Raw genomic sequence first — 16,336 nt, 5'->3', positions numbered from 1 at the left:
CTCATTCACACCTAGGGACAATTTGAACCGGCCAATTCACCTGAAATGCATGTTTTTGGAATGTGGGAGGAACCGGAGTGCCCGGAGGAAACCCACGCAAGCACGGGGAGAACATACAAACTCCGCACAGGAAGTCTGGAGCTGGATTTGAACCTACGCAGGTTCCCATGACATGAACTGTGCCGCACATGCGCTAACCACTGCGCCGCCGTGCTGCCCAATAAGTATACATGTAAAGGAAAATTAAATTGTATTTACATTTGGTGTGACATGACTGGTCAAGTGAAGTAGCAGGTGGATGCTGAATGGGGGAAGAAATTTTGTGCAGGCTTGGGGAGTAACGGAACACATGGAACGGCAAAAATGATGTTGGCAAGCTGTTTGGATTGATTTTCATTTTGTTTCTGTCGCATTTTATGTTCGTTTTGCCGGAGATCAAAGAGATCAAAGCCAGGAGAGAAAGCTTACCATGTGTTGTGAGTCATCATTTTATTCATATTTAGTTTCTTTTGACTTTTATTAGCATATTTGGTATTGGAGTAATCCAAAAGTAATTGAAAGTAATCCAGTTAAAGTAACCCTACCCAACCCTGCCGAGGTATACTGAAACCTTTACGATTTCTGCAATCCTGGATGGTCGATAATAATCAGTTTGACTGGGAATATTAAGATTTGACTGTTTTTTTTACTGTCAGGTACATGGCCATCATCCACCCTCTGAAGCCCCGCCTCTCAGCCAAAGCCACTACCGGGGTCATCGCCTGCATCTGGAGTCTGGCGGTGGTTCTGGCCTTTCCCCTCTGCTACTTCTCAACAATTCGAGTTATGCCTCGAAGGACTCTCTGCTACGTGGCCTGGCCCCGCATGGAAGATGACCCTGTTATGTAAGACTTCTGTTTCGAGACCCTATATCAAGAGTGTGTACGCTTTTTCAGCAGGAGAGCTACTTACAAAACTAGATTTTTAAAGCACTATATCACCTTGTCAGCATGTTAGCCATTTAGAAAATTGGGACTTTCAAGACCGAATATCACGAATGACATAGAAAATTGTCAGAACCCGAACAAACGGTGCACCCAGACGCGTAACGCTTTCACACAAGCTTTATTTTACGGGAACGGGGCGCGGGAACGGAAACGCCGGCGATTCGGCGATCGCTGGGCAGGAGAGATTGAAACCGGACAGGACAGACGGGATCGATACCAGATACAGGGCACATGAGCAGGTACCAGACAGGGTGGGCAAATGGGATGGATACTGGATACCGGATACACGAGCAAGATACCGGAGAGGACGGGACAGACGGGATCAATACCGGATACTGGTTACACGAGCAGGATACCGGACAAGACAAGACAAACGGGATCGATACTGGAAACTGGATACAGAAGCAAGATACCGGACAGGACGAGACAGATGGGATTGATACCGAATACTGGAGCAAGATACCGGACAGGACGAGACAGAAGTGATCGATACCGGATACTGGAGACTCGAGCAAGATACCGGGCAGGACAAGACAGGCGGGATTGATACCAGATACTGGATACACGAGCAAGATACCAGACGGGGCAGGACGGACAGAATCGATACCAGATACTGGAGCAAGATACCGGACAGGACGGGACAGACGGGATCGATACCGGATACTGGAGCGAAAAACCGGACAGGACGAGACAGAATGGATCAATACCAGATACTGGAGACTGGAGCAAGATACCGGACAGGACGGGACAGACGAGATCGATACTGGATACTGGATACACGAGCAAGATATCGGACAGGGCAGGACGGACAGAATCGATACCATATACTGGAGCAAGATACCGGACAGGACGGGACAAACGGGATCGATACCGGATACTGGAGCAAGATACCGGACAGGACGGGACAGACGAGATCGATACTGGATACACGAGCAAGATACCGGACAGGGCAGGACGGACAGAATAGATACCAGATACTGGATACTGGAGCAAGATACCGGACAGGACGAGACCAACGGCATCGATACCGGATGCTGGAGACTGGAGCAAGATACTGGACAGGACCAGACAGGCGGGATTGATACCGGATACTGGATACACGAGCTGGATACCAGACAGTCAAAATAAAAGTCTTGCAAGTGCAGAGATTCGTTGACGGACTGACAAGGAGTGAATGAGAGCACTAAGTTGAAATAGGAGGGAAGCCAATCAGGCAACGAGCAGAAGCTGGCGCCAAACTGGCGGGCCCAAGTGAGGGCAATTGGTAACCGCGACGGCAAATTAGCATTTTTGAGACTCTATCAGGAGTTGCTGACACATTTTCAGTATGTGAGCTACTGACAATAATATCTGTGCAATAGAAAAATGTCAAAGCCATTTTGCCAAAGAATCTTTGTCCATGTTTTAAATGACACCAAAAACAAACTACCGTAAATTCCGGACTGTAGAGCGCACCTGATTATAAGCCGCACCCACCACATTTTAAGAGGAAAACCGATTTTGTACTTACACAAGCCGCACCTGTATATAAGCCGCATGCGCCCACATTAAAAAATGTAACACAAACACAAAATTCACCCAAACCTGACTTTGAGTCCCGCGATTGAAACTAAATGTCCTTCAGTCCAAAATCACAGTCGGCAAAATGAACGGAAAATGATGCCGGTACTTAAGGTTTGATGCAGACCTGCAGAGTCAGGGTCCCGTTGAAAGTAATCCAAGGGAAAAAGTGTATATTTCCAAAGGTAATGGTGGGAAAAATATATATCCACTATCGTCCGCCACGTCCACAAACAGGTCTCACCTTTACCCCACTTCCCGTCACCCCGCGTTTGTTCCGCCCCTTCTTTTTCGTTCGCCCGTGCAAAACATATCAGAATAAGTGTCTGAAATAAATACATTACAAAAATATACAGTTGCAAATACATATTACACATGGATATTTACAAAGAAAGACGGTACACCGAGAGAGTTTTCAAAGCTTTAATAGTAATAATTTAACTTTCATCCCAAACGGTGCCTGTGACAGGGCAGTTAATGGTAGCAACACGCTAGCAACACGCTCGCAACACAGTAAACGGGTCTGTTAAAAAAACATACTGTACTTGTAAAAATCACGGTAAATCGTCCTCATCTTCCTCCTTATAACTGAAGCCATCAAAGTCGTCTTCCTCAGTGTTGGAAAGAAACTTTGTCATATAGACGCTGTCCCATTTAATTGATGCACAAGCCAAGAAGTTGCAGTCTTCCTCGGCGCATATATTCCACCGGTCTAAATCTTACCTTTTGTACTCGAGCGCCGCTGGCGGCCGTTAGAAAAATGACATAAATTGGCCGCATCACTGAATAAGCCGCAGGGTTGAAAGTTTGGGAAAAAACTGGCGGCTTATAATCCGGAATTTACGGTAATACATCATTATCTTGAATGTCCCTGAAGGTACCACATCATTGTGACGGTGCTGGTGTACGTCCTACCTTTGGTGGTAATGGGCATCACCTACTCGATTGTGGGGGTCACTCTGTGGGGTGGCGAGATCCCTGGGGACTCCTCCGACAACTACCATGGGCAACTGCGGGCTAAAAGAAAGGTGAGTTTATTTATAACACACGCAAATACTGTCACAAAGACCTAAGATCAGGGGTCCTGACACCGTTTCAGCATGCGAGCTACTGACAAAATAAAGGTTTTCAATACCCAAGCAGGGGTTCTCGCACTTTATCAGCATAAAAGATGAAACCAACAAAAGTATTTTTAAGAGTCCATACCAGGAATCAGTGTTCCCTCTAAGCTGCGCGCGTGCGCAATTGCGCACTGCTCGCACATTCTCTGTGCACAAGAAAATCTAGCCAGCGCACAAAAATCAGGGCTCAAAATTACTAATTAAGAAGCGACTTAAGTCAAAGTTACAGTGCATGAAGGTATAAATACACCGGTTCCCTGACGTTGTGTTCTAAATGCGGTATTTGGAAGTCGAGTCGAAGGAGAACGAAGTTGAGGAAAGTTAGTAGAGTTTGTGGGGGAACCGGCTTCTTCAGCTCGGCTCACTAAAAGGAACCGGCTCTTTCGGGTCCTAAACGGCTCTTCGGGTTGTTTTTGCTTCTTTAATCCCAACATGACCAAATAATATGTAAAATTATGCACAACATGACTTAAAGGAAGGGGGGAATACAACAAAAAAGAAAAAAAATACCAAAATGAAAAAGTAGTGAAAAGCTGAGGAAAAAAGAAACAAAAGGAAGAGAAAAAAGAAGAAAAAATTTAGAAAAAAGCCAGAAAAAAAGTAATGAAAGAAGTGTAGGAAAAAAGTAAATCGAGAACAAAAAGAAAAAAGTAACAGCTCGGAAAAATAAACACAATGAGATTTTTTTTAAAGCAATTAAAAAAAAAAGAAAAAAAAACACGGAAAAAAAAAGAAAACGTTTGTGTTGCATTCAAATGATTTCCAATGATATCAAGTGAATCTTGTTGCCAACATTGTACTTCCACTAAAAATGTGATTAAGTACAGTTCTGTTTCTTGCAACCGACTCAATAACCCCCCCAAAATGTTAATATCATGCGACAAAATATTTCAGAAAATAAAAAGAAATGGATATCTTGTGAAAGACAACCTTTGCAATAGTACACGAGTCAATTCATTCAAAAGAGAAAAATCATTTTGCATTGCCGGAAACTCAGCAAAATGTAACTTGATGTCAAGTTTTGGACATGTTTGATAATGAATTATCTTGCCACACTTGGGATTGCTGTTGCTCACTGTTGTTTCAAGCGCTGCTCACCGACTCTGTGTGAACGCTCCGACCCGTGGAAAATGACAGGGAACATTGGTTGGGACCCATAGATTTTTGAGCATGCAAGTCACTTTTCACAGGTAAAATCAACACTGTATCTATCAGGGGTACTCACACATTTTTCTGCATGCGAGCTACTTTGTTGTGAATCTCAATCTGGCGAGGGATTTATTTCTTCTGCCCTGCGGTTGGCAGTCACATTCACTTACTGAAACCAGTGAGAGAGCTGACCTCGGGCCACGTAACGATAGCAGGTGAGCTACTAGCTAATGCACACCTGACTTCTCGGTGACCTGAGCTGAAATCTTTCGTATTATTTCTTCACCGTTGCGGCTGAACTGTCGCACTCTCTTCAGTGGAAAATAATAATATAAATCTTTGCTGTTTTGTTCCTGGAATGATTTGCGGTCGATGTGATTAATCCAACCAAATCTCTTTTACCAGGGGATTATGGGATACGTGTACAGCAGTGTTCTGGTTTGCCGGCGTCCCTGCGTCCTAGACGCATTATTTTAGTCTCAAATCACCTTTTTTGACACAAAATTGTCATTATCATTTTTTAACAAAGATTTACCGCACTCCAAACTTTTCGTCAGGCAGATCCGCCATTGTTGTTTTGGTCTCGCGGTTCGAGTTTTCGTCCGCATGCCGATCTCCAGTTCGAGTTGTGTAGTGAAAGTCCGTCTCTTTTTAGAGAACCGGCTTTTTCGGCTCAACTCATTCAAGAGAGCCGGCTCTCTAACGGCTCACTTGTTTTGATGCATCATATTACGAATGATGATGTTGTATAAAGAAGTTAAGAAAAAAAGGAAGTATGAAAGGAGAAAATGAAAAAAAGACAGGTTTGTGGTGATCCCTAATCAGTATATTACAGAAAACGAATTAATAATTTGAATAAGAAAATGTATTATTCTACTTAGGGCAGCACGGCGGCGCAGTGGTTAGAGCGTGTGCGGCACAGTTCTAAGGTCTTGGGAACCTCCTGTGTGGGTTCAAATCCAGCTATCGGACTTCCTGTGCGGAGTTTGTATGTTCTCCCCGTGCTTGTGAATGAGCGAGCGAGTTGTCTGTCCCTGTGTGCCCTGCGATTGGCTGGCAACCGGTTCAGGGTGTCCTCTGCCCACTGCCCGATGATTGCTGGGATGGGCTCCAGCACCCCCGCGACCCTACTGAGGATAAGCGGTGCAGCTAATGAGATGAGATGAGATGAGAGGAGATTATTTTACTTAATTCTATTTGCATGTATTTTTTCCCTTCTACAGTGAACGTCCAAGCGACTTCATTTTTGAACCTTTATCATAATAAACGTCGTTCATGTCGAGCAACTCAGTGTCTCACAACAAAATCTTCATTAACAATATATATGATATAAGGAAATACATGTACAATATAACATGTTAAACTACATAATTAATAATGTTTTAAAAAAAAAGAAGATTTTTTTGTATTTTGTAAGGGAAAATACGACATGGAGCGCACTAAATTTTGGGGAGCCATAGATCTCTGTTGGGACCCATAGATTTTTGAGCATGCGAGTCCCTGGGACCCATCACTTTTCACAGCTAAAATCAACATTGGTACAGTGATAAATCGTTTTCCAGGTTGTGCTCCACAATAGGGCGGCGACAGAGGCAAATGTAGTTATCTGATTAATTACTAAGTCAATTAATTGACTAACTCATTATTATGCACCAGTAAACACTTTAAAACGTTTTGAATGCTACACTGGGCTACGCGTGTCACAAGCCAGGAACGGAGACAGGACCCAATAGCGTTCGTTTTAATCAGTTTTTATTAAGAAAGAGAGCAATCCGATGACCGTCGGTCAAGAGTAGCAGATAGCAGGAACGCAAAAGTGGCACTTCTGTGTCGAGCGAGGGTAGTCGTAGACAGCGAGAAAACAGGTCGGGACGGGGGAGGAAAACAGAAACAGGTCCAGAAAAGAGGTCGGCAACAGGTATCAGGCAGGAAACAGGGCAAAAACAGGTCGATGGTCTGTACGGGGGAGCAAAACAGAAACGGGTCCAGAAAAAGGTCGGCAACAGGTATCAGGCAGGAAAACAGGGCAGGATAATGTCGGAGTGTACAAAAGTCAGTTTTTATTAAGAAAGAGAGCAGTGTTGCATCCACGAGCCGATGATCGTCGGTCACGGGTAGCAGATAGCAGGAACGCAGAAGTGGCAGTTCCATGTCGAGCGAGGGTAGTCGTTGACAGCGAGAAAACAGTTCGGGACAGGGGAGCAAAACAGAAACGGTCCAGAACAGAGGTCGGCAAAAGGTATCAGGCAGGAAACAGGGCAAAAACAGGTCGATGGTCAGGACTGAGGAGCAAAAGCAGAAACGGGTCCAGAAAAAGGTCGGCAACGTATCAGGCAGGAAACAGGGCAAAACAGGTCGATGGTCTGTACGGGGGTGCAAAACAGAAACTGGTCCAGAAAAAGGTCGGCAACAGGTATCAGGCAGGAAAACAGGGCAGGACAATGTCGGAGAGTACAAAAGCTTGCCTAGCTGTGAGCATAGGTTCGCAGACGGTCTGACGGGTTCTTTTGGAAGACGGGAGTTTAAAAAGAGACCAACAGCCAATCAGGTCTCGTAGCTGTTGGCGCCAACCGGGCAGCCGCAGGTGCCCCGAATCAGTAATCATGACAATGCGCTACAAAATTCCATGGTTTTTGCTTCAAGCTGTAGGAACCCTGTCACTGTTGCCATGGCGCCCAATTGGCCCCGCCCGTGTGGCGCCCGCTGCGGCTCGTTGACAGATTGGCTTTCCTTCTATTTAAGTTCAGTGTTCTCATTCTCTGATTGTCTGTCCGTCAACGAACCTCTGCCCCGCAAGACGTGGATTTTGACTCTGTCCTGTTTCCTGTTGGCATTTCCTATCCGGGATAGTTCCCGTTTATTTTTGTCCTGTTTAATATCGGTTTCCAGTTTCGGTCCCGTCTATTTTTGTCCTGTTTATTATTCTCTCCAGTTTTCGTTCCCGTCTTGTTTGTCCTGTTTATTTTGATACCCTGTTTCATTTTCAATTCTGTCTGTCCCGTCCTGTCCGGTATCGATAGATAGATAGATAGATAGATACTTATCGACCCCATCTGTCCGATATCTACTCAGGCAATTTGTATCAATCTCGCCGGCCTCTGGCTTCCTATCATTTCACGCCAGACCGCTGCCTAACGCGCATGACTCCCCATTTCCCGTAAAATGAAAGGCTTGTGAGAGAAAGGTCACGCGTTTGGGTCCTGATCCTGTTCTGGTTCATGACAACGCTGGTGTAATAAAAGCACAAATAACCAAGAGATACATAAGAGAGGATTAAATGCTTCATTTATATTCAAATAACTAACTATTTAAATAATTCACATTTAGAACAGGGGTGTCAAACTCATTTTAACTCGGGGGCCAGACGATACAACAAACATTCTGTCGGGGGCCGGACTAGTAAATTAAAGAGAAAGAAAAGGAGAGATAAAGAAATAAGAGAAAGAGGGAGGGAAAAAGAGAGAGGGCGGGACGAAGAAAGAAAAAGAGAGAGAGGGAGAGAGCGTGAGAAACAAAAGTTAAAAAGTCGTGAGAGAGGGGGAAAAGAAATTGAGAGGAAGAAAGAAATCCAAAGAGAAATAGAAAGACAGAAGGAGAGAAAAGAGAAAAGAAAGCGTGAAGGGTATGAAGAGAGAAAGAGAAAAGAGAGAAAAGGAAGTTAGAGCAAAAGAGGTTAAAAGACACAGAGAGAAAAAGAGACAAAGGGCAACAAAGGAAGAGAAAAAGAGACACAGAGAGTGAAAGAGACAGAGACAGAGAGTGGAAGAAAAGGTGTTGGAAAAGAGAGAGAGAGAGAGAGAGAGAGAAAGAGAGAGAGAGAGAGAGAGAGAGAGAGAGAGAGAGAAGGAGAGGGGCGGGACAAAGAAAGAAAAAGAGAGAGAAGGAGAGAGCGTGAGAAACAAAAGATAAAAAGTCGTGAGAGAGGGGGAAAAGAAATTGAGAGGAAGAAAGAAATCCAAAGATAAATAGAAAGACAGAAGGAGAGAAAAGAGTAAAGAAAGCGTGAAGGGTATGAAGAGAGAAAGAGAAAAGAGAGAAAAGGAAGTTAGAGCAAAAGAGGTTAAAAGACACAGAGAGAAAAAGAGACAAAGGGCAACAAAGGAAGAGAAAAAGAGACACAGAGAGTGAAAGAGACAGAGACAGAGAGTGGAAGAAAAGGTGTTGGAAAAGAGAGAGAGAGAGAGAGAGAGAGAAAGAGAGAGAGAGAGAGAGAGAGAGAGAAGGAGAGGGGCGGGACAAAGAAAGAAAAAGAGAGAGAAGGAGAGAGCGTGAGAAACAAAAGATAAAAAGTCGTGAGAGAGGGGGAAAAGAAATTGAGAGGAAGAAAGAAATCCAAAGATAAATAGAAAGACAGAAGGAGAGAAAAGAGTAAAGAAAGCGTGAAGGGTATGAAGAGAGAAAGAGAAAAGAGAGAAAAGGAAGTTAGAGCAAAAGAGGTTAAAAGACACAGAGAGAAAAAGAGACAAAGGGCAACAAAGGAAGAGAAAAAGAGACACAGAGAGTGAAAGAGACAGAGACAGAGAGTGGAAGAAAAGGTGTTGGAAAAGAGAGAGAGAGAGAGAGAGAGAGAGAGAGAGAGAGAGAGAGAGAGAAGGAGAGAGGGCGGGACAAAGAAAGAAAAAGAGAGAGAAGGAGAGAGCGTGAGAAACAAAAGATAAAAAGTCGTGAGAGAGGGGAAAAGAAAGGGGGAGGAAGAAAGAAATCTAAAGAGAAATAGAAAGACAGAAGGAGAGAAAAGAAAAAAGAAAGCGGGAAGGGTATGAAGAGAGAAAGAGAAAAGAGAGAAAAGGAAAAAAGGAAGTTAGAGCAAAAGAGGTTAAAAGACACAGAGAGAAAAAGAGACAAAGGGCAACAAAGGAAGAGAAAAAGAGACACAGAGAGTGAAAGAGACAGAGACAAAGTGGGAGAAAAGGAGTGGAAAAGAGAGAGAGAGAGAGAGACAGAGACAGACAGAGAGAAATAAATACAAGTACAGTGTCTTTGTGAGGACACCTGCCTTTGGCAACATCAAGTTGACCTATTTCAACCTGCAGCTTGTTTTTCTCTTGCGCTTCTCTGAGTGTTGTCTCGCGAGCCGGATTCAATCCCTTAGCGGGCCTGATCCGGCCCGTGGGCCGCCCGTTTGACACATATAATTTAGAAAGACTTCAAAATGACTTTTGTGAAAGCGAAGCTCATTCCAGAGTGGAACGTGGACTCCCGCTTTAAGACAAGAAACCAGATTACTCAATCAATGCATCCACACGATAATTAAAAAGAAGAAAAAGAGAAAAAAAAAGTTCATTTGGAAAATGGCAGGTGTAAGACAATTAGCGGTCGCTTTAATGATCGGGGGTTGTCAATCAAGAGACTTGAAAGCCAGTTATGCTAATTGAGGTTATTGTGGCCCCTGGCTGCTAATTACATCTCATAGGAATTTCTCGTCCCCTTACCGCAAAATCGATATTTCCGTTGAGGAATTAGATAAACAACGACAAAGGTTAGAAGCCATTCTCTTAGACCAGGCATGTTCAAAGTCTGGCACTGGGGCCAGTTATGGCCCCTGTCACCAGATTAATAATATTTGGCCTTCTAGTGATCGGAATGCAGAATAAAATAAAAAAAAAACAACCTTTGGTCACCTTGCCCTTGGCATTCTGTGAGAATCTTAATATCCATGGCCACTGTAAATAAAAAAAGGTAAGTTGATTGTGAGGGTTGCTGCTTCCAGGACAAGTTGTCACGGTTGCCCTCACTTGGCCCCACCCGTTTGGTGCCAGCTGCGGCTCGTTGCCTGATTGGCTTCCCTCCTATTTAAACTCAGTGTTCTCACTCACCCCTTGTCAGTCCGTTCAACGAACCTCTGCACCCGCAAGACGTGTGTTTTGACTCTGTCCGGTATACTGCTCGTGTATCCTGTCCGGTATCGGTCCCGTCTATCTCGTCCTGTTTGATATCTGACTCCAGTCTCTAGTGTCTGGTATTGTTCCCGTCTGTCTTGTCCTGTCTGATATCTGACTCCAGTCTCCGGTATCGGGTATCGATCCCGTCTATTTCATCCTGTTTGATATCCGACTCCAGTCTCCAGTGTCTGGTATCGATCCCGTCTATCTCATATCTTGCTACAATCTCCAGTATCCAGTATCGATCCCGCCTGTCTCATCCTGTCAGATATCTTGCGCCAGTCTCCAGTATCGATCCCGTCTGTCTCGTCCTGTCTGATATCTGACTCCAGTCTCCAGTATCGGGTATCGATCCCGTCTGTCTCGTCCTGTTTGATATCTGACTCCAGTCTCCAGTGTCTGGTATCGATCCCATCTATCTTATATCTTACTACAATCTCTAGTATCCAGTATCGATCCCACCTGTCTAGTCCTGCCCGATATCTTGCGCCAGTCTCCAGTATCGATCCCGTCTGTCTCGTCCTGTCTGATATCTGACTCCAGTCTCCAGTGTCTGGTATCGATCCCGTCTATCTCATATCTTGCTACAATCTCCAGTATCCAGTATCGATCCCGCCTGTCTAGTCCTGTCCGATATCTGGTGCCAGTCTCCAGTATCGATCCCGTCTGTCTCGTCCTGTCCTATATTTGACTCCAGTCTCCAGTGTCTAGTATTGATCCCGTCTGTCTCGTCCTGTCTGATATCTTGCTACAATCTCCAGTATCCGGTATCGATCCCGCCTGTCTCATCCTGTCCGATATCTTGCACCAGTCTCCAGTATCCGGTATCGAACCCGTCTATCTCGTCCTGTCTGATATCTGACTCCAGTCTACAGTATCTGGTATCGATCCTGTCTGTCCGGTATCTGCTCGTGTATCTGGTATCGATCCCGTCTGCCTCTGGCTTCCTGTTCGGACTTCTGTCTTACTTCTTCCGCCCAGCGATCGCCGAATCACTGGCGTTTGGGTAAACGTGCAAGACTGCCCCGTAAAATAAAGCTTGTGTGAAAACGTTACGCATCTGGGTCCTCCTCCTGTTCTGGTTCCGACACAAGTGGGAATTAGAATTTTTTTTCTGTGAAATACGAAACAACTGCGTTTGTCTATTTGGCAAAGACACTGTGGCTGTTTTCTAAGAATATAACATTAAGAAGCACCACCAGACGATGTTTACTTCAAAAAGCTAACTGGAAACGACCGCTGTGAAAAGGTGAAGCAACTGGAAGCTGTTAACGGGAGATGCTGCGAGTCTGTCATGATGACTGATTAGTTTCACCTGGGCCTGCTCGTTTGGCTTCCTGATTCCTGGTTCCCCGTTCGACTTAAGCTCAGTCCTTTCACTCGCCTGTTGACGGACTGACAAGCGGAGAGTGAAAGGACCGGGCCTAAAAAAGGACAGGGAACCAATCAGGTAGCCCGCAGCGGCTGGCGCCAAATGAGCAGGCACAAGTGTTACTAATCAGTAATCGTGACAATTTCTAGTTTTTTTTTACTTTACTACAATTTAAATTAATAAAAAGAAAACATTGAGAAATGCAATCATGTACTTTCGGAATTCCATTCAATTACAATCACGTGTATCGGGTACGGGCCGGGAAATCTCATTTCACAGAGCGTGCATTTGTTATGATCACAAAATCGTTTTTTTTTTCTCACTCGTCCCGAACAGACGATAAGTCCAATTTATCGGGAACAATTTCAGGCTTTAAAGCACAGGTGTCAAACAGGCGGCCCGCGGGCCAGATCAGGCCTGCTAAGGGATTGAATCCGTCCGGCGAGACAACACTCAGAGAAGCGCAAGAGAAAAACAAGCTGCAGGTTGAAATATGTCAACTTGATGTTGCCAAAGCCAGGTGCCTCGAACAAAGACACTGTACTTGTATCTATTTCTCTCTCTCTCTTCCACCCCTTTTCTCCCACTCTCTGTCTCTGTCTTTTTTACTCTCTGTGTCTCTCTTTTTCTCTTCCTTTGTTGCTCTTTGTCTCTTTCTCTCACTGTGTCTTTTAACCTCTTTTGCTCTAACTTCCTTTTTTCCTTTTCTCTCTTTTCTCTTTCTCTCTTCATACCCTCCGCGCTTTCTTTTCTCTTTTCTCTCTTTCTGTCTTTCTATTTCTCTTTGGATTTCTTTCTTCCTCCCCCTTTCTTTTCCCCCTCTCTCACGACTTTTTATCTTCTGTTTCTTACGTTCTCTCCTTCTCTCTCTTTTTCTTTCTTTGTCCTGCCCTCTCTCCTTCTCTCTCTCTCTCTCTCTTTGTCTCTCTCTCTCTCTCTCTCTCTCTCTTTTCCACCACCTTTTCTCCCACTCTCTGTCTCTGTCTCTTTCACTCACTTTGTCTCTCTTTTTCTCTTCGTTTGTTGCTCTTTGTCTCTTTCTCTCACTGTGTCTTTTAACCTCTTTTGCTCTAACTTCCTTTTTACCTTTTCTCTCTTTTCTCTTTCTCTCTTCATACCCTCCACGCTTTCTTTTCTCTTTTCTCTCCTTCTGTCTTTCTATTTCTCTTTGGATTTCCTTCTTCCTCTCAATTTATTTTCCCCCTCTCTCACAACTTTTTATCTCGTTTGTTTCTCACACTCTCTACCTCTCTCTTTTTCTTTCTTCGTCCCGCCCTCTCTCCTTCTCTCTCTCTCTCTCTCTTTTCCACCACCTTTTCTCCCACTCTCTGTCTCTGTCTCTTTCACTCTCTGAGTCTCTCTTTTTATCTTCCTTTGTTGCTCTTTGTCTCTTTCTCTCTCTGTGTCTTTTAACCTCTTTTGCTCTAACTTCCTTTTTTCCTTTTCTCTCTTTTCTCTTTCTCTCTTCATACCCTCCGTGCTTTCTTTTCTCTTTTCTCTCCTTCTGTCTTTCTTCTTCTCCCTTTCTTTCCCCCTCTCTCACGACTTTTTATCTTTTGTGTCTCACGCTCTCTCCTTCTCTCTATTTTTCTTTCTTTGTCCCGCACTCTCTTCTTTTCCCTCCCTCTTTCTTTTATTTCTTAATGTCTTTTTCTTTCTCTTTTATCTACTAGTCCGGCCCCCGACAGAATGTTTGTTCTATTGTGCCCCCCCCGAGTTAAAATGATTTTGACACCCCTGCTTTATAGAGACAAAACCGACATTGATTTTTTTCAATTTTATTTTCGTTTAACGCTACGCGGTCGCAACTTTTCATTCCGCGGAAATCCGAAGCAGCCGAGCGGAAATCGCGTTACGACCTCCTGGCGTGGCTTTATTAAATCAAACTAATGAAAGCGGAACGCTAATGAGTTTTTCGAAGTCGGAAAAAAAAAAGAATCTGGAGTTTGCGCGTAATTGACCCAAACGTTCCGCGGCCTTTCTCCGTCTGGAGATTGATGTTGCTTCATTATGCTCAGAAACAAACCGAAACCCTCATCCATTAAACGGAATTCACAATGAACTTAGCCATTTTCAAAGCCTGTTGTAGGAAAAGAGAGGCCAGTAGGAATAAGAGTTAGTTAAGTCTTCTTTGCCTTTCATGTTTTGTTCAGTTCATGTTTCAATAGACTACAACGTTTTTCTTTCACATTTTGTGTTTTCGCGTTTGTCACCACCAATGTTCCCTGTCATTTTCCTTACGGGTCTGAGCGTTCACACAAAGTCGGTGAGCAACGCTTGAAACAACAGTGAGCAACCATAATCCCAAGTGTGGCAAAATAATTCATGATCAAACATGTCCAAAACTTGACATCAAGTGACATTTTGCTGAGTTTCCAGCAATGCAAAATGATTTTTTCTCTTTTGAATGAATTGACTCATGTACTATTGCAAAGGTTGTACGGCCTACAAACATCATTTGTTTTTACAATTCTTTTACAAGATATCCATTTCTTTTTATTTCCTGATATATTTTGTCGCATGATATTAACATTTTGGGGGGCTTATTGAGTCGGTTGCAAGATACAGAACTGTGCTTAATCAATTTTTTTTAGTGGAAGTACAATGTTGGCAACAAGATTCACTTGATATAATTGGAAATTATTTGAATGCAACAAAAACTTTTTCTTCTTTTTCTGTGTTTTTTTCGACTTTTTTTAAAATTCCTTTAAAAAAAGTCTCATTGTGTTTATTTTTTCTGAGCTGTTACTTTTTTTGTTTTTGTTCTCTATTTGCTTTTTTCCTACATTTCTTTCTTTTCTTTTTTTCAGTTTTTTTTTCTAAATTTTTCTTTCTTTTTTCTCTTCCTTTTGTTTCTTTTTTTCTCAGTTTTTCACTACTTTTTCATTTTGGTATTTTTTTTCTTTTTTGTTCTATTTCCCCCTTCTTTTAAGTCCTTTTGTACACAGTTTTACATAATATTTGGTCATGTTGGGATTAAAGAAGCAAAAAAAAAAACCTGAAGAGCCGTTTAGGACCCGAAAGAGCCGGTTCCTTTTAGTGAGCCGAGCCGAAGAAGCCAGTTCTCGACAAACTCTACTAAACTTTACTCAACTTCGTTCTGCTTCGACTTGACTTCAAAATACCGCATTTAGGACACAACGTCGGGGGAACCCGTGTATTTTAACCTTCATGCACAGTAACTTTGACTTAAGTCGCTTCTTAGTCATTTTGAGCCCTGATTTTTGTGCGCTGGCTAGATTTTCTTGTGCACTGAGAATGTGCGAGCAGTGCGCAATTGCGCACGCGGGCAGATTAGAGGGAACACTGGTCACGACCAGAACGGAATCAGGACCCAGATGCGTAACGTTAACCACAAGTTTATTGAGATAAAGAGGAAGGGCAGCTACGCTATCCAGTGCTCGCTGGACGCGGGAAGCAAGTCGCTCTTGCACTCAGATTGTGATCCGAATACGGAAGTGGATCTTCCGAAGCGGGAGATCGTAGTGTCGAAGATGGAAAAAACAGGTCGATAACCGTGACAGGAGAGTAAAACGCGGTCAGGACCGAAAACAGGTCGTAAGCCGGGAAGGGAGAGCAAAACGTGGTCGAGTCAAAAAAACAGGTCGCAGCCAGAGACAAACGGGGAAATCAGGAATGGACGGGTGGAAAAACGGGTGCAACAAGCGGGACTGACGGGAGTCAGGGTCAGAGTAGATCAGCATCATAGCTAGCCTTTGCATTTTCATTTGACTCAGCACGAAGGGTAGACCCAATCGCGTAACGTTTCTCACAAGTTTATTGAGATAAAGAGGAAAGGCGGTGCCCGCGATCCGGTGCTCGCTGGACGTGGGAGGCAAGCGGCTCACAGAATCGAAACGTGTTCCAAATGCGGAAGTGGATCTTCCAGAGCGGGAGTACGTGGTGTCGAAGCTCAGGAGGTAGAGCGCTCGTCTTGGGATCAAGGGATCCCAGTTCGAATCCCGGCTTGTCCGTGTTACATGTCGAAGTGTCCTTGGGTAAGACACTGAACCCCTAATACCCCCAATAAGCAGGTTAGCGTCTTACATGGCTGCAATACAAGGCCGCTATTGGGAAATGTGAAAAACACTGTAAAGCGCTTTGGGAAGTCATTGACTTGAAAAGCGCTATATAAATGCAGATCATTTCATATCACATGTTAAACTACATAAATAATAAAAATATGGTGTAGGATTATTTTGTATTTTGTAAGGGAAAATATGACAGTTTGTAAGGGCATGGAGCTCTGGAGCACGACAGGTATGA

The 16,336-nt window shown here is 43.9% G+C and overlaps 1 protein-coding gene across 1 annotated transcript in view; it reads left to right on the top strand.

Annotated features, from left to right (window-relative positions):
- The window catches only part of tacr3a (tachykinin receptor 3a), a 46,374-nt gene that overhangs the window by 15,341 nt on the left and 14,697 nt on the right, over positions 1-16,336 (top strand). The window contains exons 2-3 of the mRNA XM_088341410.1: positions 696-884; positions 3,424-3,574. Coding sequence (XP_088197536.1) covers positions 696-884; positions 3,424-3,574 — 340 coding nt within the window. The remainder of the gene's footprint in view (positions 1-695; positions 885-3,423; positions 3,575-16,336) is intronic.

This window comes from Urocampus carinirostris, chromosome 8 (genome assembly GCF_059441175.1).
Source record: "Urocampus carinirostris isolate Australia breed hairy pipefish chromosome 8, RoL_Ucar_1.0, whole genome shotgun sequence".
Classification (NCBI taxonomy): domain Eukaryota; kingdom Metazoa; phylum Chordata; class Actinopteri; order Syngnathiformes; family Syngnathidae; genus Urocampus; species Urocampus carinirostris.
Note: the sequence above shows the minus strand (reverse complement) of the source record. Positions and strands in the feature narration are given on the sequence as shown.